The 24963-nt window shown below is 41.2% G+C and overlaps 1 protein-coding gene across 6 annotated transcripts in view; it reads right to left on the bottom strand.

Annotated features, from left to right (window-relative positions):
- Positions 1 to 24963, bottom strand: part of rreb1a (ras responsive element binding protein 1a) — a 78542-nt gene that overhangs the window by 20002 nt on the left and 33577 nt on the right. For 5 of the 6 annotated variants that reach the window (XM_075452711.1, XM_075452714.1, XM_075452713.1 and 2 more), the window contains 5 exons: positions 10984 to 11094; positions 10707 to 10908; positions 9806 to 9875; positions 7796 to 7885; positions 7550 to 7713 (listed from right to left, as the gene is read on the bottom strand). In XM_075452711.1, coding sequence (XP_075308826.1) covers positions 7550 to 7713; positions 7796 to 7885; positions 9806 to 9875; positions 10707 to 10908; positions 10984 to 11094 — 637 coding nt within the window. The remainder of the gene's footprint in view (positions 1 to 7549; positions 7714 to 7795; positions 7886 to 9805; positions 9876 to 10706; positions 10909 to 10983; positions 11095 to 24963) is intronic. The other variant, XM_075452712.1, reaches the window with a different exon arrangement.

Genomic DNA, 24963 nt, shown 5'->3' with positions numbered 1-24963 from the left:
GGGGAGACGAGTTAAAACAACCAGAAGAAGAAGGGGAGACGAGTTAAAACAACCAGAAGAAGAAGGGGAGACGAGTTAAAACAACCAGAAGAAGAAGGGGAGACGAGTTAAAACAACCAGAAGAAGAAGGGGAGACGAGTTAAAACAACCAGAAGAAGAAGGGGAGACGAGTTAAAACAACCAGAAGAAGAAGGGGAGACGAGTTAAAACGACCAGAAGAAGAAGGGGAGACGAGTTAAAACGACCAGAAGAAGAAGGGGAGACGAGTTAAAACGACCAGAAGAAGAAGGGGAGACGAGTTAAAACGACCAGAAGAAGAAGGGGAGAAGAGTTAAAACAACCAGAAGAAGAAGGGGAGACGAGTTAAAACAACCAGAAGAAGAAGGGGAGACGAGTTAAAACAACCAGAAGAAGAAGGGGAGACGAGTTAAAACAACCAGAAGAAGAAGGGGAGACGAGTTAAAACAACCAGAAGAAGAAGGGGAGACGAGTTAAAACAACCAGAAGAAGAAGGGGAGACGAGTTAAAACAACCAGAAGAAGAAGGGGAGACGAGTTAAAACAACCAGAAGAAGAAGGGGAGACGAGTTAAAACGACCAGAAGAAGAAGGGGAGACGAGTTAAAACGACCAGAAGAAGAATGGGAGACGAGTTAAAACGACCAGAAGAAGAAGGGGAGAAGAGTTAAAACAACCAGAAGAAGAAGGGGAGACGAGTTAAAACAACCAGAAGAAGAAGGGGAGAAGAGTTAAAACAACCAGAAGAAGAAGGGGAGAAGAGTTAAAACAACCAGAAGAAGAAGGGGAGACGAGTTAAAACAACCAGAAGAAGAAGGGGAGAAGAGTTAAAACAACCAGAAGAAGAAGGGGAGAAGAGTTAAAACAACCAGAAGAAGAAGGGGAGAAGAGTTAAAACAACCAGAAGAAGAAGGGGAGACGAGTTAAAACAACCAGAAGAAGAAGGGGAGAAGAGTTAAAACAACCAGAAGAAGAAGGGGAGAAGAGTTAAAACAACCAGAAGAAGAAGGGGAGACGAGTTAAAACAACCAGAAGAAGAAGGGGAGAAGAGTTAAAACAACCAGAAGAAGAAGGGGAGACGAGTTAAAACAACCAGAAGAAGAAGAAGGGGAGACGAGTTAAAACAACCAGAAGAAGAAGGGGAGACGAGTTAAAACAACCAGAAGAAGAAGAAGGGGAGACGAGTTAAAACAACCAGAAGAAGAAGGGGAGACGAGTTAAAACAACCAGAAGAAGAATCATCAGGAGGAAGGCTGGGAAACGGGCGCCTCGTCACCGGGGACGGGCGGCGTGGTCACGGGAGGGGGCGGGGCTAAAACATCCGTGTTTATGTGTTTATGTGAAGCTAGTTAAGACTGGAGAGGAGGCAAGGAGACAAGGAGAGGAGGCCAGGAGACAAGAGGAGGCAAGGAGACAAGGAGAGGAGGCCAGGAGACAAGAGGAGGCAAGGAGACAAGGAGAGGAGAGAAGGAGACAAGAGGAGGAGAGGAGAGGAGACAAGAGGAGGAGACAAGGAGAGAGGAGGCAAGGAGACAAGGAGAGGAGGCAAGGAGAGAAGGAGAGGAGGTCAGGAGACAAGAGGAGGCAAGGAGACAAGGAGAGGAGAGAAGGAGACAAGAGGAGGAGAGGAGACAAGAGGAGGCAAGGAGAGAAAGAGAGGAGACAAGGCAAGGAGACAAGGAGAGGAGAGAAGGAGACGAGGAGGAGAGGAGGCAAGGAGAGGAGGCGAGGAGAGAAGGAGAGGAGACAAGGAAACAAGAGGAGGCAAGGAGAGGAGGAGAGGAGACAAGGAGACAAGAGGAGGCAAGGAGAGGAGGAGAGGAGACAAGGAGACAAGAGGAGGCAAGGAGAGGATGAGAGGAGGCAAGGAGACAAGAGGAGGCGAGGAGAGAAGGAGACAAGAGGAGGCGAGGAGGGAAGGAGAGGAGGCAAGGAGAGGAGGCGAGGAGACAAGGAGACAAGAGGAGGCAAGGAGAGGAGGAGAGGAGACAAGGAGACAAGAGGAGGCGAGGAGGGAAGGAGAGGAGGCAAGGAGACCGGAGGAGAGGCAATGAGGAGAGGAGACAAGGAGACAAGAGGAGGCGAGGAGGGAAGGAGAGGAGGCAAGGAGACCGGAGGAGAGGCAACGAGGAGAGGAGACAAGGAGACAAGAGGAGGCGAGGAGGGAAGGAGAGGAGGCAAGGAGACAAGAGGAGGCGAGGAGGGAAGGAGAGGAGGCAAGGAGACAAGGAGGAGAGGAGAGGAGTAAAGTAGGAAAAAGGAAAATTGTAAAAGAAGAGGAAACAACAGGAAAGTTGAAGAAAGAGAAGAAGAAGAGGAAACAACAGGAAAGTTGAAGAAAGAGAAGAAGAAGAGGAAACAACAGGAAAGTTGAAGAAAGAGAAGAAGAAGAGGAAACAAAGATAAGGACACAGGAGGTTAACAGACGAGGGGAGGAAACCAGAGTAGGACACATGAAGAGGACATGAGGTGGAAGGAGAGGAAACAAGGAGAGGATGAGAACGTGGAGGAGAAAGGAGGAAGGAAAGGGTGAGGATGAGGAGAAGAGAGGAGGCGTCACCGCTGTTCCAAGTCATCATCTATTAATAGAGCCGACAGGCAGCGGGCTGGACGCCCAAAAGAAGTCCCGACACGGTCAGCAGATCTGAGAGCAGCTGACAGGAAGCTGCTCATTAACCAATCAGGAGGCAGAGGAGGCGGCGGCTCAGCAGAGAGCAAAGTCTGCTCCTCTGAAACCGCCCGGTGACCCCAGGACTGACCAATCAGAGAGCAGGAAACATGCCGAGTCAGCAGACACACAAGACTGATAACGTGTGTGTGTGTGTGTGTGTGTGTGTGTGTGTGTGTGTGTGTGACACTGAACAAGGAGAGGAGAGGAAACGAGGGGAGGAAACAAGGAGACCAGATGGGAAAGAAGACAAGGAAAGGAAGCATAAGAGGGAGCTAGGAGAAGAAATGAGGAAAGAAACAAGGCAGCGAAAAACAAGAAACAGGATGAGGAAACAAAAGAAGAAGAAGAAGAAGAAGAAGAAAGAAGAGATAACAAGGAGAGACTGCTAGGAAAGGAAACGAGGAGAAAAGTGAACACAATCTTCATGACTTAAATCACTAATCTCAGGTTTCTGAAACAAAATGGCCGCCTTCTGCTCCTGGAGTCCTTCAGATGTCAGAGGAAGCTCCTCCCACACACACACCTGCACACACACACCTGCACACACACACACCTGCACGCTTCCTGCTTCCTCACCTTTCTGCATCTTTTGGTGTCTCAGGTCGTGGTTTCCTTTGTTTTTAAGCCTTTTTCTGTCTCCTCGTCGCCTGTCTTCGCCTACATATTGTTTAGTTTTGTTTATTTGTTGTTTTGAATCTGTCTGTTGCTTAATTTCTTTGTAGTTTAGTTGAATCTCTGTTGTTATTTTGCAGCTCCTCGTCTCTTTATCCCTGTTCTTTATGGTAATTTCTGTGTGTTTTTATGGTAATTTCTGTGTGTCTTTATGGTAATTTCTGTCTCTTTATGGTCATTTATGTGTGTTTTTAATGGTAATTTCTGTGTGTCTTTATGGTCATTTCTTTGTGTTTTAATGGTCATTTCTGTCTTTTTAATGGTCATTTCTGTGTGTTTTTATGGTCATTTCTGTCATTTTATGGTCATTTCTGTCTCTTTATGGTAATTTCTGTCTTTTTATGGTCATTTCTTTGTGTTTTAATGGTCATTTCTGTCTTTTTAATGGTCATTTCTGTGTGTTTTTATGGTCATTTCTGTCATTTTATGGTCATTTTTGTGTGTTTTTATGGTCATTTCTGTCTTTTTATGGTCATTTCTGTGTGTTTTTATGGTCATTTCTGTCATTTTATGGTCATTTTTGTGTTTTTATGGTCATTTCTGTCATTTTATGGTCATTTTTGTGTGTTTTTATGGTCATTTCTGTCATTTTATGGTCATTTTTGTGTCTTTATGGTCATTTCTGTCATTTTTGTGTGTTTTTATGGTCATTTCTGTCATTTTATGGTCATTTCTGTCTCTTTATGGTAATTTCTGTCTTTTTATGGTCATTTCTTTGTGTTTTAATGGTCATTTCTGTGTGTTTTTATGGTCATTTCTGTCATTTTATGGTCATTTTTGTGTCTTTATGGTCATTTCTGTCATTTTATGGTCATTTTTGTGTGTTTTTATGGTCATTTCTGTGTGTTTTTATGGTCATTTCTGTCATTTTATGGTCATTTTTGTGTCTTTATGGTCATTTCTGTCATTTTTGTGTGTTTTTATGGTCATTTCTGTCATTTTTGTGTCTTTATGGTCATTTTTGTTTCTTTATGGTCATTTCTGTGTGTTTTTATGGTCATTTCTGTTTTTTTATGGTCATTTCTGTGTCTTTATGGTCATTTCTGTGTGTTTTTATGGTCATTTCTGTGTCTTTATGGTCATTTCTGTGTGTTTTTATGGTCATTTCTGTCATTTTATGGTCATTTTTGTGTCTTTATGGTCATTTCTGTGTGTTTTTATGGTCATTTCTGTTTTTTTTATGGTCATTTCTGTGCGTTTTTATGCTCATTTCTGTGTCTTTATGGTCATTTTTGTGTGTTTTTATGGTCATTTCTGTCATTTTATGGTCATTTTTGTGTCTTTATGGTCATTTCTGTTTTTTTTTATGGTCATTTCTGTGTGTTTTTAATGGTCATTTCTGTGTGTTTTTATGGTCATTTCTGTGTCTTTATGGTCATTTCTGTGTCTTTATGGTAATTTCTGTGTGTTTTTATGGTCATTTCTGTGTCTTTATGGTCATTTCTGTGTCTTTATGGTAATTTCTGTGTGTTTTTATGGTCATTTCTGTGTCTTTATGGTCATTTCTGTGTCTTTATGGTAATTTCTGTGTGTTTTTAATGGTCATTTCTGTCTTTATGGTCATTTCTGTGCCTCCACACTCAGTCAGTTTCTGTTATTTAACTACAAACACGTTCATCTTCCTCCGAAGCTGCACGGCTGAGTTCTTCTCGTCTACTTTTACTTAATCAAACAGCTGAAACACGTGCAAACGTGTTAAGATTCAGACGACAGAGTCGTGTTTTCAATGCGCTCACAGGGCAGAGAGTCGCTGTGACATCTGACAGCCTACAGCCATTCCTCGCCGCCCACAGCGCCTCATACCATCACCGAACATTCGTCTTTTTGTCTCAGAGGCCGACGCACAGCCCCTCTCATCCATAACTCAGATGATTAACTTTGCTGTTTTACATAGAAACTCCAACTTCTCCTGGGATAGACTCACCCCAGGCCACAACACAAACTGCTTCCAGTCCAAATAAACTGTATTTCATTCCTAAAATGAACATAGACCCATATATATATGTAATTAACTGGGTTATGTGAAAAATGGAAGTAAAAATCTGTGCAGCATCTGTGTGAATGTGTTTACGTCCCGTGACTCCGGTTGATCGACGGCTGAACGGACGGCGTTAATGGGAAAAGCAAAGGTAATAATGTGGAGTCATCATGGATCATCATCATGGTGAAAGACCAAAGAAGCCATCAGGTGCCCAGTTTAGAAAGAGAAGAAGAGGAGAAACGGGCAAAAGATAAAGGGATGCAGATTTCTGTGAGTGACGTAGGCTATAAGCTATCTGTTAGCCTCTTGCTAACATGTTGCTATGTTTGATTTTTAGTTTTGCTGAACTAGAATTAAGGCTTCATGTCATGCAGCTAATTTCACCCAAAGGCAACCTGGTCCGGTTTGTGTTTGCAACACAACAAGAAGTCCTGACTGTGGATTATTTTTATTGCTATGAGCTATATGCTAAATTAAATAACTTAAATAACTTCTAATATACATGGACATGGCATTTTGTAAGCTACATGTGGTATCTTTTTGCACCTTTTTGTATTTAAGGTTATATATAATAAAATAATACAAATAATATAATATGTTGTTGTGTTGGTGGCGGGGTAAGGCTTTTTTTGGGGGGGGGGGGGGGGGGGTCGCCCAGGGCGTAAATCTAGCCAGGACCACCACCGCTGCAGATGAGCACACACACCGGGGACCGTTGGGTCTGATGGTGGAGGCTGGGCGTCCCTGATAAATGACTGGGCGTTGTTCTGAGTGTGTGTGTGTGTGTTAATGGGGGGGTAGTTTAAAGCTGCCTTCCCACTTCCTGTGGAACCCCTCACACACACACCGGCTGTGTTCCAAACCGCACATTTCTCCTAACTTTTTGAGTTGGTATTATGTGAGTTTGAGTAAGCAGAAGTTCCCGGATGCATACTAGATTCTCTGAAATGTTGGGTATGCATCATGAGGTTACTACTCATACTCAAACTACCCAAGATGCAACGTAACGTGACGTCGCCGATCGTCATTTCCTGTCAAAACGGCAGTTTCAAGCTAGCTACAACGAGGGTAGGTTCACTTCCTGTTTTCAGAACAAAAGCACCAATTGTATCATAATGGAAATATGTAATATGGAAGTATGTAGTATGCAGTTCGCAGTATGCAGTATGCAATATGGAACTATGTAGTATGTAGTATGCAGTATGCAGTATGCGGTATGTAGTATGCGGTATGTAGTATGTAGTATGCAGTATGTAGTATGTAGTATACAGTTCGCAGTATGCAGTATGCAATATGGAACTATGTAGTATGCAGTATGCAGTATGTAGTATGCAGTATGCAGTATGCAGTATGTAGTATGCGGTATGTAGTATGCAGTATGCAGTATGCAGTATGCGGTATGCAGTATGTAGTATGCAGTATGCAGTATGTAGTATGCAGTATGTAGTATGCAGTATGCAGTATGCAGTATGCAGTATGTAGTATGCAGTATGCAGTATGCAGTATGTAGTATGCAGTATGCAGTATGCGGTATGCAGTATGCAGTATGTAGTATGCGGTATGTAGTATGCAGTATGCAGTATGCAGTATGCAGTATGCAGTATGCGGTATGCGGTATGCAGTATGTAGTATGCAGTATGCAGTATGTAGTATGCAGTATGCAGTATGCAGTATGCAGTATGCAGTATGCAGTATGCAGTATGCAGTATGTAGTATGCAGTATGCAGTATGCAGTATGTAGTATGCAGTATGCAGTATGCAGTATGCGGTATGCAGTATGCAGTATGTAGTATGCAGTATGCAGTATGCAGTATGCAGTATGTAGTATGTAGTATGTAGTATGCAGTATGTAGTATGCAGTATGTAGTATGCAGTATGTAGTATGCAGTATGTAGTATGCAGTATGCAGTATGTAGTATGCAGTATGTAGTATGCAGTATGCAGTATGCAGTATGTAGTATGCAGTATGTAGTATGCAGTATGTAGTATGCAGTATGTAGTATGCAGTATGCAGTATGTAGTATGCAGTATGCAGTATGTAGTATGCAGTATGCAGTATGCAGTATGTAGTTTCGAACACAGCCTTAGTCTCCACCATGGTTGACTGGGGATCGAGTTAAACACCAACTTCCTCGGCCTCAGGTTATACAGCGTGTGCCGGCTCCTGATTGGCCAGCAGGTGAGCGGGCGCCGCGTGTGTGTGACGCACCTGTGCATGTTGCCGTTGGTGGTGAAGGTCTGTCCGCAGACGTTGCACTTGTACGGCCGCTCCCCGCTGTGCACCAGCATGTGCCTGTCCAGCGACGAGGCCGAGCTCAGGCACTTCCCGCAGATGCTGCAGGAGTGATCCGTGGCGCCGGTGTCGGCGTTGTGCTGCGGGCGGGGACGAGAACGCACGTGTTGGCGTGGCAACGACAGCTTGGAGGTGCTGGTGAGGACTGAGGTGAGGACTTACCTGTCGGATGTGCATGGTCAGCTGGTGCTGGGTTTGACAGTTCTTGCTGCAGAGCGGACAGATAAAAGCTGAGCTGTCGTCTTTGGTCTCCTGAAGGAAAACAAAACGCTCGTAAAAACACAGCAAAAAGCAACAAATCACATAAAAGGTAAAAGCATCTGAAGCGCCACCTTGTGGCTGGAAGCAGATTGGGTCACAACCCCCCCCCCATGACAGCAGATGATCTGATCCTTATTCTTTAAAGGGTCCTGATCAGCAGTTCTGCAGTTCTGCAGCTTCCTGAAGCTGCAGAACTGCAGAACAGCTTCCTGAAGTTTCTCTTTGGACTTTTTCTGCTTCTTCCCTCATCTTCAGTCCAGTTTTTTCTTCATTAAGCCACTTAACTCTGAGCTGTGAACCATTCAGGCAGGAAAAAGGCTCCTAACTCAAGGGATGAACCAGTGTTGTGTCCACATTTTAAACTGGATCTTTAGGCACTTTTTTCCCAGCAGCCTGTCACAGAGACACATCATTTGTTCCCATTTCTTTAGCTGCATCTGTGAAAAACAGCTTCATAGTTTCAACTTTTTTGTACATTTACGTTTAAACTGCTTTCAGTTACCAAAAGAGTCAAATTAATATAAGAAATTCAGTTTAAAAAAAATCCTAATCCCAAAAAAATGAACGTTATCACGTCTAAAAGTAGAAAAGTAGGAAAAAACAGACAATAATAAGAATTATATGTTATTCAACATCAAGAGAACGTAAATAAGATTCAATTTAAAGCTTAAAAAAGGAATATAAGATATAATCTAATGACTAATTATGGAACAATTAATATAAATGAAATGATTAAACTGTTTTATGCCACCAGAAATGAATCATCTAGAAGCTCTTTGTGGGTTTTAGGCTGGAATTAAGATTTGTTCCCATTTCTTTAGCTGCATGTGTGAAAAACAGCAAAGGGTTTTTGGGCCACAACTGGAAGCTTTTATACATTTTAATTGCATAACAAATTTGGATTTAAGAGTTCATGTAAAAATAGGAATAAAGTTGCAAAATGACCACTGAGCTTAGTATCTTAATCTGATCCATTTCATCCCAAACGTAGATATTTTAGCTTATTTAATACGTTTTAACTCATTAAAAGTCATTTATTTTGACAACCGATAGATTTATCCTAATTATAAACAATCTATAAGTTATAAATATGATAATATTTCACAATAAACGATGCCACAATTAATTCTTTAAGTGTAAAAGATAAAGATAACACAGTGTGACAGACAGAAAACAGGATTTCTGCAGCAACAAGGTGATTCCCAAAGAGCTGTTAGCTGAAAACTTGGCATATCTCAGCATGGTGTGCAGCGTGTCCTTAAAACATTTGAGGAAACTGGACAAGTGGAGGACAGAAGAAGAAGTGTCAGGCCTAAAGAACTATCTCCAGCAGATGAACAGGATCTGAAAGTGATGTCCTTAAGAAAGAGGAAAACATCCAGCAAAGACCTGACACAGGAGCTGAGAGATGCATCTGGACCTTCAGCTGATCCATCTGCTGTTGGCCCAAGCCTCATCAGTGATGCTCATCATCAGATCCAGCTGCACACTCACACACATTTATTTGTGTTTGTGTCATTGTGGGGACCCTGAAATCTTCATGCGTTCCAGGGACACTGAAAAGGAGCCCAAACTGAAGCCTAAAACTAAGCTGCAGGCCTCAAACTACCTTTAAAAGTCTGAGAATGAGCAGGTTTCAACATTCAGTCTGTTCTGTTGGTTCTTGTTTGAGGAAATCTTGAGAAAACAATCTCTTCAAATTACTACACACACACACACACACACATCCTCCGTTCAAACAGAACTTCCCTTTTCCTGTCTAAGCCACAGGAAGTGATGACGCAACGTGGAATGCCAGAGTGCATGATGGGAAAGGAGAAAAGTACCACAGTGACGAGGCAGAAAGAACACGAGCACAGGAGAGGAGAGGAAGCTTTGGATAGGGCAGAGATGGAGGCGGCGTGTGTGTACCTGGTTACGGCGAGCGTTGCGGCTGGGCGGCGCCCTCATGGCGGCCGTGAGAGACTTGTTGGGTGAAGGGCTTCAAGCAGAAAAGACAGAAAGAATACATTTATTCTCAGAGATGCAACTGCTGTCACACACAGCTAGCTTTAGCTTTAGCTCTGTGTGCTTTCTTCACTCGCGCACAAACAACACTTCTGGTGGGTTTATGAGTAAACGCAGGATTGTTTGGTTGGTCTGCTGCAGACGTGTTTAAAGTTTAAATCCCATCAGGAGAGATGACCACGGGGAACATTTTATCCCCACCTCCCCCCGGTGATGCTAATCCTGCACCAACGTGGACTCGGATGGAGTTTTTTTGTGTCTCCATTTTGGATTTTCAAAGTTTCAATATTTTTTTATACACATTTTGTATTCGAGTAAAAAAATAAAATAAAAACACAAACGGTTTGTTTAATGTGTTCTTGCATGAGTGGACAGTCCCAATATTCAGACTTTCAAACAGCTGCTGCCCAAAAAACTAGAATATTTCTGAAGAAATGTGAAGAATACCAATAAAACTGCTGCTTGTTGAAATACTTTGATACATTTTTAATAGAAAATCCTTAAAGAAAACACATATTTTTGATTTTTCATCTTAAAACACATAGCATAACGAGCTAGCTTCGGGATGACTCAGGGGGCAATCACTGGTTGCTATGGTGATTCCCGCCTTTAACTCCTAAGGGTCAAGGGTTTCTGGGTTGAACGGCGCCGTTTGATGCGTTTTATTTGGCGTGTTTTCTGGATTCTTTGGGTCTGAATTAAGCTTTTGATTGGAGCTTTTAATTAAACTTAAAATTTATGGATAATTTACGTTTTTTCCCCAAATTATTGGGTTAAAAAACACCAAAATGTTCCCTTCAGTCACCTGGGCGAGGGGCCGGCGGAGGAGTTGGCCGAAGTGACTCCACTCTCTCCTTCGTCTCCTCCGCCTCCGTTTATGGTCCCTGCTGCTGACATCACCGCTGACATCATGGCGTTGATGGAGGAGAGGTCGCCTCCCCCTCGGTCTCCGTTCTGCAGCTTCTCTCCTCCACTTGTTGCTCCCTCCGACACGCCGTTGATCGCTCCTGAAGGAGAGTTTTTGGCTCTTACCTTCTTTCAGGTCAAACTTGATCAAACTGAGAAGGGGGTGTGCAGCGTACCTTTGAGGTTATTGTGCGTTTTCTCCTCTTTTAGCTCCGCCTCCTTCTCGTTTATCTCAGTGTTGGCTCCTCCCCCCTCTTGCATCTCCTCTGTAGAGTTCTCCATGACTGCTGGAATATGAAACAAAAACACACAAACATAACTTTATTGATGACTTTAATCCTCTAAAACATATCAAATCAAGTTTATTTATCGCACATTTCATGTACAAACAGTTCAAAGTGCTTTACATAAAATAAAAGCATTGCAGCAGGGAGTGGAAGAAGCATTAAAAATATAAAAAGGAACATAAAGAGAAACAAATAAAATGATTTAAATGAATTTAAAAACAAGCAACAGTCCAGATTAATTCAAAGATATCGTGCAGATTTCATGCATAGACACATGAGAACAGAAATGTCTTTAACCTGGATTTAAAAATGTCTCCATTTGGTGAAAGTTTAATCTCCACTGGCAGTTTGTTCCACTTGTTTGCAGCATAACAGCTAAATGCTGCTTCTCCATGTTTAGTCTGGACTCTGGACTGGACCAGCTGACCTGAGTCCTTGGATCTCAGAGCTCTGCTGGCTTTATATTCTCTGAACAGATCATAGATGGATGTGTCAAACTGAAATGAGGCCCGTGAGAGCTTAAAAGGTCTGATTGTCTAAAAATAAATAAGTCAAATACATGCAGTGACCAAAAACTACATTTCCCACAATGCATGCATCCCATCACTGGACTGCAATGTTTCCAAATCGATGCGATTTTCCCAACGAGTGGAATTGAGAAACATAAATAATGATCCCAAAATGTCCAGGAAGAGAAAAATTGATGCAGATGCCTTTCCATCTGCATCAATTTTTCTGTTTCAAGAAAGATTGGAAGGCGAATACGTGCTTCAAGGAGAAAAAACGGTACGTCTTTTGTGTTGTGAGGCGGTTGTCAAAGAGTACGATCTACGTCGGCATTCTGAGACCAAACACGGAGCTAAATATGCCGACATCAGGCACCAAGAATTAAAAGGAAAACTGCGATCGCAGCAGAATGTGTTCGCAAAAAGCCACAACCGAAAACAATGCGGCTGAAGACAAGTTTCTGTGCAATCTGTTGGTTTCCTTAGCTAGGAAACTGTTTTTGAATTGGCTCTATATGAATGAATTGGATTCATTCCAATTATAATATTTTAATTAATTATTATGTATTATAATTTATTATATATTATATTATTATTATTTATATGATATATTATTATAATTATTTTTGTTTTAATAATTTTATAAATAATTATGATTACAATGAAATTAATTCCAATTGGTTTGAATTGGACTTTATTATTTAAGTGACTTCAGATGACTAAATAAAACTGAATTTAATTGAATTGAGTAAAAGCTAGCTTTGTTTGATATTTCAAGTTTTGAACAAAGTAAATGTCTTAACTTGTGTTTGTTGTTATTTTTCTTTGTTCACTTGGATAGTTTAATTGTCGATGGATGGAGTTGATGTGGGTTTCATAATTAAATTAAAAGGATTCATGATGTAATAACAGAGCAACAAGCAAACAGATTTTTTTTTTCTACGTCTATGCAAATATAAATATAAATGTAATATTTGTAACTTGAATAAGTAATAAATTAAGAGTTATTTATCATTTACATTTATAAGTTACATCCGGCCCTTTGAGGGCAGCGATCATGCTGATGTGGCCTCTGACGCGCCGCTGTGAAACGTCACCGGGACGATGGTTCAGACTCTTTCTGACATGTTGAGGAGACGTTAAACGAGCTGATTTTTCAGTGGACTCTGGTGTGTGAAGGTTGAAGGTTGACTGAGATTAGAATAGCTCAGGAGCTCGGCAGCTTGCCCAGAACGCTCCCGACCACAGTGTCTGGTTTCACAGAGGAAAACTCTCCATCTCTTATTTAAAAGACTTTCAGCGAGAAGAAGACAAAGCGTCGAGTTTCTGAAGGATTTCTACGGGAGGAAGACGGATGAAGCGGAGCAGCGGAGGACGACCTTCCATCTGTAACCGAGGACGACGGGCAGCCGCTCTGGCTCAGCGCCGACTGGACCAGAGGGGACGAAGCGCCGGGTTTACGGCCCTCACACCTGTTTCTAACGGCACCGATGGAGGGGAGGAGGGAGGATGATGGAGGAGAGAAGGGGCTTTTCTCAGGGAGGACCACAGCTAATTACAGCTTCCTGTTGGGCAGCCCCCACAGGAAGCCCAGACTGTGCACATTCCTCCTTAAAAGGAAAAACCGAGCAAAGCTGCAAACATCTACGCAGGGAAAGACTTAAAGTGGAGAAAAATACGCTTCAACAAAAAGACTTAAAGCGGAGAAAATACGCTTCAACAACAAGACTTAAAGTGGAGAAAAATACGCTTCAACAACAAGACTTAAAGTGGAGAAAATACGCTTCAACAACAAGACTTAAAGTGGAGAAAAATACGCTTCAACAAAAAGACTTAAAGCGGAGAAAAATACGCTTCAACAACAAGACTTAAAGCGGAGAAAAATACGCTTCAACAACAAGACTTAAAGCGGAGAAAAATACGCTTCAACAAAAAGACTTAAAGTGGAGAAAAATACGCTTCAACAACAAGACTTAAAGCGGAGAAAAATACGCTTCAACAAAAAGACTTAAAGTGGAGAAAAATACGCTTCAACAAAAAGACTTAAAGCGGAGAAAAATACGCTTCAACAAAAAGACTTAAAGTGGAGAATAATACGCTTCAACAAAAAGACTTAAAGCGGAGAAAAATACGCTTCAATAAAAAGACTTAAAGCGGAGAAAAATACGCTTCAACAAAAAGACTTAAAGTGGAGAAAAATACGCTTCAACAACAAGACTTAAAGCGGAGAATAATACGCTTCAACAAAAAGAGTTAAAGCGGAGAAAAATACGCTTCAACAAAAAGACTTAAAGCGGAGAAAAATACGCTTCAACAAAAAGACTTAAAGTGGAGAAAAATACGCTTCAACAAAAAGACTTAAAGTGGAGAAAAATACGCTTCAACAAAAAGACTTAAAGTGGAGAAAAATACGCTTCAACAACAAGACTTAAAGCGGAGAAAAATACGCTTCAACAACAAGACTTAAAGCGGAGAAAAATACGCTTCAACAACAAGACTTAAAGCGGAGAAAAATACGCTTCAACAAAAAGACTTAAAGTGGAGAAAAATACGCTTCAACAACAAGACTTAAAGTGGAGAAAAATACGCTTCAACAACAAGACTTAAAGTGGAGAAAAATACGCTTCAACAAAAAGACTTAAAGTGGAGAAAAATACGCTTCAACAAAAAGACTTAAAGTGGAGAAAAATACGCTTCAACAACAAGACTTAAAGTGGAGAAAAATACGCTTCAACAAAAAGACTTAAAGTGGAGAAAAATACGCTTCAACAACAAGACTTAAAGTGGAGAAAAATACGCTTCAACAACAAGACTTAAAGTGGAGAAAAATACGCTTCAACAAAAAGACTTAAAGTGGAGAAAAATACGCTTCAACAAAAAGACTTAAAGTGGAGAAAATACGCTTCAACAAAAAGACTTAAAGTGGAGAAAAATACGCTTCAACAACAAGACTTAAAGCGGAGAAAAATACGCTTCAACAAAAAGACTTAAAGCGGAGAAAAATACGCTTCAACAAAAAGACTTAAAGCGGAGAAAAATACGCTTCAACAAAAAGACTTAAAGCGGAGAAAAATACGCTTCAACAAAAAGACTTAAAGTGGAGAAAAATACGCTTCAACAACAAGACTTAAAGTGGAGAAAAATACGCTTCAACAACAAGACTTAAAGTGGAGAAAAATACGCTTCAACAAAAAGACTTAAAGTGGAGAAAAATACGCTTCAACAAAAAGACTTAAAGTGGAGAAAAATACGCTTCAACAACAAGACTTAAAGTGGAGAAAAATACGCTTCAACAAAAAGACTTAAAGTGGAGAAAAATACGCTTCAACAACAAGACTTAAAGTGGAGAAAAATACGCTTCAACAAAAAGACTTAAAGTGGAGAAAAATACGCTTCAACAAAAAGACTTAAAGTGGAGAAAATACGCTTCAACAAAAAGACTTAAAGTGGAGAAAAATACGCTTCAACAACAAGACTTAAAGCGGAGAAAAATACGCTTCAACAAAAAGACTTAAAGCGGAGAAAAATACGCTTCAACAAAAAGACTTAAAGCGGAGAAAAATACGCTTCAACAAAAAGACTTAAAGTGGAGAAAAATACGCTTCAACAAAAAGACTTAAAGTGGAGAAAAATACGCTTCAACAACAAGACTTAAAGTGGAGAAAATACGCTTCAACAAAAAGACTTAAAGCGGAGAAAAATACGCTTCAACAAAAAGACTTAAAGCGGAGAAAAATACGCTTCAACAACAAGACTTAAAGTGGAGAAAAATACGCTTCAACAAAAAGACTTAAAGCGGAGAAAAATACGCTTCAACAACAAGACTTAAAGTGGAGAAAAATACGCTTCAACAAAAAGACTTAAAGTGGAGAAAAATACGCTTCAACAACAAGACTTAAAGTGGAGAAAATACGCTTCAACAAAAAGACTTAAAGCGGAGAAAAATACGCTTCAACAACAAGAATTAAAGTGGAGAAAAATACGCTTCAACAAAAAGACTTAAAGTGGAGAAAAATACGCTTCAACAAAAAGACTTAAAGCGGAGAAAAATACGCTTCAACAAAAAGACTTAAAGTGGAGAAAAATACGCTTCAACAAAAAGACTTAAAGTGGAGAAAAATACGCTTTTAAATACTTCAACAAAACACACGTGAAGAAGAAAGTTCACTTAGTGAACCTCGGGGTGACCTTTAACCTTTAACATGCTAACTGAGGCCCGCAGAGTCTGAGATGTAGCTCTTTGGGTTTCTGACCTTGGGGTGACCTTTAACCTTTAACATGCTGACTGACAGAACTTCTGCTTTTATACAGCTGCTCACAGTGACTGATCATCAGTCAATCAGAGCATTGATCAGCAGGAAGGGTTCACTTAGTTTTTAACTCGCTGCTTCTGAGTTTTGTCTCAGTTTTTGTTCCATAAATAATGAGACAGTCTAACATGTCATGAGTTGGAGTTTTAACATCTCATAAGGACTCGATGGGACTTTACTTTCTTCTTCATGTGATGTGACCCTGTCTGATCACTTTACGTTTGAGCAGGTCGAGTCCTTCCAAACAACTTCTGCCTCAGAAAAAAACCACAGAAGAAGACAGAAAGGACGAGTGCAGACCTGCGAGCGCCCGCTGACAACTGGCAGAGAGCTGTGTTGTGTTTCCACTGACCTCTGAGTGTATCTAACATGACAAACTGTTACATGGCCGAGGCAGGTGCACGCGCAGCCTCTGATTGGTCGACGCAGTGCAAAGGCAGCACTTTTTACAGCCTGTAGGAACGAACGGCAACAGATGGCCAGAGGAGGAGGAGGGATGGATGAAGAAGAGGGAAGGAGGGGAGGTCAGACAGAAGGGATGGAGGGAGAAAACCGAGGAGGATGGCAGGAAAGATCAGCTTAAGAACAACCGACTGCACACGCCTTCAGCCCATCCAGCACGTTTAGCTCGCTGTTTAGCTCGCCGTTTAGCTCGCCGTTTAGCTCGCCGTTTAGCTCCCTGTTTAGTTCCCTGTTTAGCTCGCCGTTTAGCTCCCTGTTTAGCTCGCCGTTTAGCTCCCTGTTTAGCTCCCTGTTTAGCTCCCTGTTTAGCTTGCCGTTTAGCTCCCTGTTTAGCTCGCCGTTTAGCTCCCTGTTTAGCTCGCCGTTCAGCTCCCTGTTTAGCTCCCAGTTTAGCTCCCTGTTTAGCTCCCTGTTTAGCTTGCCGTTTAGCTCCCTGTTTAGCTCGCCGTTTAGCTCCCTGTTTAGCTCGCCGTTCAGCTCCCTGTTTAGCTCCCTGTTTAGCTCGCCGTTTAGCTCCCTGTTTAGCTCCCTGTTTAGCTCGCCGTTTAGCTCCCTGTTTAGCTCGCCGTTTAACTCGCCGTTTAAGTCGCTGTTTAACTCGCCGTTTAGCTCCCTGTTTAGCTCGCCGTTTAGCTCCCTGTTTAGCTCGCCGTTTAGCTCCCTGTTTAGCTCGCCGTTTAACTCGCCGTTTAAGTCGCTGTTTAACTCGCCGTTTAGCTCCATGTTTAGCTCGCTGACAGTTAAAACGATCGTGTTTGCAGCCATAGACTGCGGCCTTAACGGATCGTTTTCTCCCGCCTTTCAGCTCTAATAAACTTCTTAAAGAGGCCAACAGCGAGACTGCCGTGCCGACGGGAAACACGTACGCCTTCTTCCGTCGCTTCTCCTGCTCACGTGCACATTTTCAGTGGCCTTCAGGATCAGGTTCCGACCCTGAGACGGAAACCTGGTTCCGACTCATTGTCGCAGATCTAAAAACTGGTCGGGACCACGGTGACTAACCTGCAGGTCACCTGTCGCCCTGCTTCGCCCACATCTGGACCTTTGAGCTCACTCATATCCATAGTCTTTATCGATCCAAACAACGCAAAACTCAGAGGTTTAAAGGTTTCTGTGAAACTAAAGTGAGACTCTGAGGACACCGAGCTGATGTTTGCACATCTGCTCCCAGCCATCGTTCCCACACTCCCTCCTGACTCACACACCCCGACATTCTTACATTCTTACAGTCATGCTAAAGCAGAAGAAAGTCAGGCAGTAAAACGACCAACCTCTCAGACCTGGAGAGTCCAGCTTTTTCAAACCCTGATAAACAGAAGAAGTTTAAGTCAGACTTCTGAAAGGCTTCTAGAGAAAAATCAGAGGCCGGAGATGACTCAAACAAGCGGCCTGATTTTCTTCCGTCCGTGACGCTGAACTAAAAAAGCGACCCTCGTGATGCTTTGACGTGTCTTCGTGCGGGATGCACAGACGTGGTTAAAAGGGCATAAACAAGTACTTGAGAACAAGAAGGAACGGATGGAAATATCAAGGATAAATATTTGTTTAAGTCTTCTTCCCCCTGCTGCTTTCTTCCTGCTGTTTATATGAGTTCTTGATCTGTGTATTTTCCCCATAACAAACTAATAATAAAAAAAGGAAATAATCAGAATTCAAAACATAATTAAAGCTTTTACATGGGCTCAGACTTTGGCTGTGTTCCAAACCGCATACTTCTCCTACTACTCCTACTAACTTTTTGAGTTAGTATGCGAGTTTGAGTCAGCGAGAAGTTCCCGGATGCATACTAGATTCTCTGAAATGTTGAGTATGCATCATGAGGTTACTACTCATACTCAAACTACCCAAGATGCAAAGTAACGTGACGTCGCCGATCGTCATTTCCTGTCAAAACGGCAGTTTCAAGCTAGCTACAACGAGGGTAGGTTCACTTCCTGTTTTCAAAACAAAAGCACCAACTGTATGGTAATGGCTTTCCCTATGATAAAAGGCAACGGGTATTTTATTTTGTGAAAATAACCGGAAGTGCGTTAGCTCACTGCGGCTAGCTTTAGTAGCGCCGAATTCGTGGGAACAAAATTGTAAATAGCCGGTATTTTGTCAGGTTTTCAACACGTTGGGGATCTAAACGACTACTTTCTCTCCTGAAAATGTTTCAAATGTTGCTAAAGTTTACAGAGTTTAGAGCTTAAGCGAAATCAGCTTCAGGCCGGCTGATTTGGGCTCGGGCAGGAGCGAAATGCATTGTGGGTAAATGCTCTACATACCGTCTGATCGATGAGTATGTAGTTTTTAATCAGACACACTGGAAAAAATCAAAGTCTTACCAAGTATATTTGTCTCATTTCTAGTCAAAATATCTCATTACACTTAATATAAGACACAACTGCCTAACAAGCACCATTTCAGCCAGATATAGGGACTTGTTTGAAGACAATACATCTGGAATATCTTGTTAAATGAAAAAGTCTTGAAAACAAATTGTTTTGAGTCACATATCATATGAAACAAGCTTTTTTTTTTTTACATTTGAAGAGGTTTTTAAGCTAATTTCAAGATCACTTTTATCTCAAAAGTCCTAAACATCACATCTTATTTCAAGAAATCTTGACAAGCCGATTTTCACTAGTTCCATTGGCAGATTTTGTTGCTTATTTCAAGCAAAAACGTCTCGTATTTGTGGGTTTTTTTACTTATTTTTGGAGGGGCATTTTTTCCAGTGCAGTATGCGGTTTCGAACACAGCCTTTGTGTTTGGCTCAAAAATCAGGCCCAGTTCGGGTCGTCTCAGAGGCCAATCAGAGCAAGAAAGGATCAATTATGGTGTAGCTACAGTACGTGGGCAGGTTAATCACAGCTGATGAATGAGAAGCAGTCAGTCAGATTGTCCTGAGCTCAGCTGCATCCCAACTTCCACACAAAGTCCGTCTTAAAAGGCACTAAATGTGAGTAATATTCCACCTAAAAGCATCATAATCAGCTCAGTTTCCCGTCAGAACCTGTTGCCTTCAGGCCAAACTGAGGGCAGCGATGTCACGGCCCGACACCTGTGTGAAGATGTAACCCGCTGACAGCCGGTCAGGAGGGATGATGAAGACATGGAAGGATGTGTGGGATGAAGGGAGAGCGGAGGAGGGGGGAGAGGAGGTTTGCCGACACCTAAAGCCCATAAATCCTGCCTCCTTTCATCCGATGAGGCAGCTGGGACATAAAGAGCGGACAGCAGGAGGCGGCTGCAGCTTTCTGCCATTCCACCAAGAAAAAAAGGACGTAAGAGTCGAGCAGAACTCCTGAAACACATGGAGCTCAGACACAAAGGCAAACGGCCCACTCGCATCTCTTCCTCTTTTATTTCAGCCTTCTCCATTTATATTTACATCACTCTCTTTTGGCGAGGTGGGATATTTGTATCTGTGTTTCCTGCCTGGTGTCAGCTAACGCCGTGTAACCCTCTGCCTGGCAGTGGAGATGTGAGGAGAGGGATGGAGGGATGCATGGGCAACAGAGGAGTGGGGGGAGGACAGGATCCAGTCACCATATGTTAGCTATTTATTACTCGTCCTAACTGTCGCTCTCTCTTCATCTGCCATCCATCACTAGCTTTACCTCATTCAAAATGGCGCTGCAACACTCCTAACTTACACCCACGCCGAGTTAAACCCGAGTTCAGTCAACAGGTTCCATTAAAATCACCTGAATTCAACTACAAAACCAACAAATTTACAATTAAGGATGAAAAAAATAGCCTTTACTTCGTCCTCCGTCTGAAACAACTCGTTTAAGCTACTGTCCCTTTAAGGACCCTACTTTCTTCTGATTGGCCAGCTTCTGGAAGCCTGTTGATGGTCAGCAGCTGCTCCGTCTGTACGTTGTGGGTTTGCTGCGCACATTACTGTTTTTACACTACGATATCATACTCTTATCTCCTCATGAAGAAAGAAAAACTAAGTGGGAAAACACATGTTCAGGAGTTCAAAGCTCAACTTGTGTTCAATGTGAACATCTCGCGCTGTAAGATTACAAATATGACAGAAAAAAAGTTATTAGGTTTCCTTACAAGTTTTCATTATAGACTGGCAATTTTTTTTAGCCAACAATCACATGTTAGCTCACTAAATTGACTAACATCGAAGTTTAGCTAATGCGGGTGATGTCGAGATTTTCACTTATTCAATTAGTTTGCAAACTAGAAAAGTTTATTTTTTTATCTTTGGTAAATATAAAAGGTAGTATAAAAGCAAATGCTACATTTGCAAAAGTGTTAGTAAGAGCTGTTCACAGTTAGCCATTTAAGAACGCTAACTGCGTATACCTGGAGAAGCAATGCTAACAGCTGAAGCTAGCTCCCTACTCCACCGATTGAGCGTCAATGTTATCGTGTGTTTTCGGTGCTTATGTACTGCTACTGTGATATGATAGCAGCAATAATTAAATAATCTTTTCAAATCAGGAAACAAATCTTCAAGCAAGCGTATGAAGCTAATTAACTTATCAACTAGCATCGATGCATTTAAGCTAGCACAGTTGGACCCGAGTCAGATTTCATCAGTAGTTTGTTTTTTTACTTAGATGTTGTAGATGTAATAAATTTGATTATTTTTCATGTTCAGAAACAAAAATGAAGAAATGTGAAATTATTTCCGTGAGAATAAAGTTAGCCAAATGTAGCATTGCTGGGCAACAATAATTGAAAAATCTTTTCAAATCAGGAAACAAATCTTAAGCAAGCGTATGAAGCTAACTAGCATCGATGCATTTAAGCTAGCAGTTGGACCCGAGTCAATTTCATCAGTAGTTTTTTTTTTACTGAGATGTTGTAGATGTAATAAATTTGATTATTTGTCATGTTTAGAAACAAAAATAAAGAAATGTGAAATTATCAAAAAATTTTAAAAATTAAAAAAAAAAAATGAATAAAAATTAAATTAAAAAATTTTAAATAATAATAATGAAAAAATAATAATAAAATTGTAATTTCCCCCTTGGGGATTAATAAAGTATTTTGAATTGAATTGAATTATTTCCGTGAGAATAAAGTTAGCCAAATGTAGCATAGCAGGGCTAATGTGCTAACCACTGTGTCTAATTCGCTGTAGCTATAAAGAAAATAAATAAAACACCTTAAAGTTTAAAAAAACTACTTTTAAAAACCAACCACTGGCAGCACAGAGAGTAAATGAAGGCTATGAGAGTGCCAGGGGCAGCAGCAGCAGCAGCAGCAGCAGCACTGGGTACGTGTTCCATGCAAACACGCCTGAAAGAGTCTGAAGCCACATGCAAACTGCCGTTAAACCCCTTTAAAGCTGAGCTGCTGGGACGGCGGTGACTGAGATACGTGATGCTGGTATCGTTGCTGGATCAGAAACTGAAAGAATGTCTCTTTATCTTTCTGTTTCTGAGTCTGAGTCGACCACAACAGGAAGCCGACACTCACGGGAGTCACAAGAGAGCGCTTTGCTGCTTCCCCATGTGCGAGAGAGATTGATGGTTCCTCTGGATGACCCCCCCCCCCCCCCCCCTCCATCTAACACTCAGCTGCCATCACCCATCCTCCACTCCTGTCTCTGAGCAGGACTTTGCCCAAACTTGTTAACACGCTCTTATGAAACCGAACGTCCCGAAGCAGATGCCGTTCCTGAAACTCCGTTTCAGAGCGTTCTGCTGCTCGCGGCTCTTCCTCCGCTCATCATCCTCCCTCCTCTTGCATCAGACGGGACGCAGAGGCCGCACAAATCACCTTTCATAGTCACACATGGTGAAATCTGGGGATCTGCTCGAATTCAGAACGGCACAATTAATGTGCAAAGCGAGAAATAATCTGTTGTCAAAAACCATACAAGGAAGGTTCAGTGATGGGGGGGGGAATCTAAGGGGAGACCTAAATGTTAAAAAAAACAAAGGTCCAAACAAATATGAGCGTATCGAGCTGTGGGGGGGGGGGGGGGGGCTCTGTGGAACAGTCTGGAGACAGAAATAAAACAAAGTGCAAATATAATTCTGTTTTAAAAAAAGGTTTAAAAAAATATTTTTAAACAAGTACATGGAAGAGGAAGGACGATGAGGGATAAATATATGAATAGAATAAGGTTAATTAGGTTATATTGTAATTTAATTAGTATATGGTATTTATTTATTTATGGGGATAGTATATATATATATATATATATATATATTTACATTTATATTTACAAGGATATGTGTGTAGTATATATTCATTTTTGTGAATAAATTTAATAAATAAATAAAAATTATTTATATTATATTATAATATTAAATATAATATTTAATATATTAAATATTATATTTAATCAAATCAAACTTTATTTATATAGCACTCCGACAACCACACTGCACACATACCAACCCCCCCCGCAACATGAGCAGCATCAATATCAACAACAATCAACTTTAAAATCTAAAATATTAATTAATAAATGTTTATTTTCAATAAATAAATACATTATATATTTAAATAGGTGTATTGTAGTAAGGATATTTGCAAACTGAGGAGTAGTTAAAAAGGGGCGGAAAACTAAAAAAAGTATTGTACTTCTTCCCATTCCCTTTTCCAACAATGTGTTTTGTTTTGTATGTGCACTTTATGTGATTTATGTGCACTTTATGTGATTTATGTGCACTTTATGTGATTTATGTGTGTTTTTTTGTTTGTCTTTTATTTTATTTCTCTTTTTCTTTCTTTTGTATGTACAAATACTTGCATACATTTTCTTTTTTATACATGTTGGAAAATAAAAATCTATCAACCAATCAACCTGTGCTTTGGGGCTGATCCCCCCCCCCCCCCCCCCGGCTCGGTTACACATTGACTGTGGGAGTGTTTGTGCTGGAGTGAAGTGGAGTTTAGACCCGCCGTGATAAAGTGTTGAGATAGCATCGCCGGTGTGTCAGCTCCACTGTACGGCATGCCGCAGCCAGGGGGCCGGCGGAGGGGGCCGGCGGAGGGGGAGGGGAGCGTCTCAGCCAACCACGGAGCCCGGCTCACCGGGGAACACGTCTGCCTGCTCTGGGCCAATCGGCCGCCGGATTCCTGGGCTCTCTGACACACACACACATTCATCTCCTCTGCATCTCATCCTTCTGATGACACAGAGCCAAAGTTTACCAAAACAATCCTCTTCATACATGAAGAAGCGGCCGCGGAGCGTTGAATAAACTCGTTTGTTTCTGCTCGGAGCTGATCTGTTGCTCGGCTGCAGCAGAAGTCGCATCAAAGTGCTCCAGAGTGTCGACTTAGCACGGAAAATACCCCAAAAGGTCTGAAGCGCACTGTTTTCAGCCTCCAGACTCCAAAAAGCTGGTTTTCTATGTTTGAACATATAAACCTGATCAACTTTAAATCTTTTATCTCATTGATAACGTGATTAAAACTCCTGATCAGCCTCGTCTCTGTAACCTTTAAAGTGTTGCTGTGTTTTCTTACGCCGTCTCATTCGTCTAAACCACAGTAGAAGCTAAAGTTATTCCATCTTTAAGGTGGAATTAGTAAGAAAATTATAGAATTTACATCTATTCACAATTCCTGATCAGCTTAATTTCTTTAAAACGTTCCTGTAACCTTTAAAGTGTTCTAATCAGCAGTTCTGCAGCTTCCTGAAGCTCTTTCAGAGTTTCTCTTTGGACATTTTCTGCTTCTTCCCTCATCTTCAGTCCAGTTTTTCCTTCATTAAGCCACTTAACTCTGAGCTGTGAACCCTTCAGGCAGGAAAAAGGCTCCTAACTCAAGGGATGAACCAGTGTTGTGTCCACATTTTAAACTGGATCTTTAGGCACTTTGTTCCCAGCAGCCTGTCACAGAGACACATCATTTGTTCCCATTTCTTTAGCTGCATCTGTGAAAAACAGCTTCATAGTTTCAACTTTTTTGTACATTTACATTAAAACTGCTTTCAGTTACCAAAAGAGTCAAATTAATATAAGAAATTCAGTTTAAAAAAAATCCTAACCCCAAAATAATGAACGTTATCACGTCTAAAAGTAGAAAAGTAGGAAAAAAACAGAAAATAATAAGAATTATATGTTATTCAACATCAAGAAAAAGTAAATAAGATTCAATTTAAAGCTTAAAAAAGGAATATAAGATATAATCTAATGACTAATTATGGAACAATTAATATAAATGAAATGATTAAACTGCTTTATGCCACCAGAAATGAATAATCTAGAAGCTCTTTGTGGGTTTTAGACTGGAATTAAGATTTGTTCCCATTTCTTTAGCTGCATGTGTGAAAAACAGCAAAGATAACACAGTGTGACAGACAGAAAACAGGATTTCTGCAGCAACAAGGTGATTCCCAAAGAGCTGTCAGCTGAAAACTTGGCATATCTCAGCATGGTGTGCAGTGTGTCCTTAAAACATTTGAGGAAACTGGACAAGTGGAGGACAGAAGAAGAAGTGTCAGGCCTAAAGAACTATCTACAGCAGATGAACAGAACTGAACTAACTCTGGTTCTGCCTCAGATTCTGGGTTTATGTTCATGTTGGAACACGTTTCAGTGAATCTCTGCAGCTGCTTCCTGCTTTTATTAAAGAATTTAAGGAAATGAAGCTGATCAGGAGTTTTGATGCTTTTA

The sequence above is a fragment of the Odontesthes bonariensis genome, chromosome 20 (genome assembly GCF_027942865.1).
Source record: "Odontesthes bonariensis isolate fOdoBon6 chromosome 20, fOdoBon6.hap1, whole genome shotgun sequence".
NCBI classification, from domain to species: Eukaryota; Metazoa; Chordata; class Actinopteri; order Atheriniformes; family Atherinopsidae; genus Odontesthes; species Odontesthes bonariensis.
Note: the sequence above shows the minus strand (reverse complement) of the source record. Positions and strands in the feature narration are given on the sequence as shown.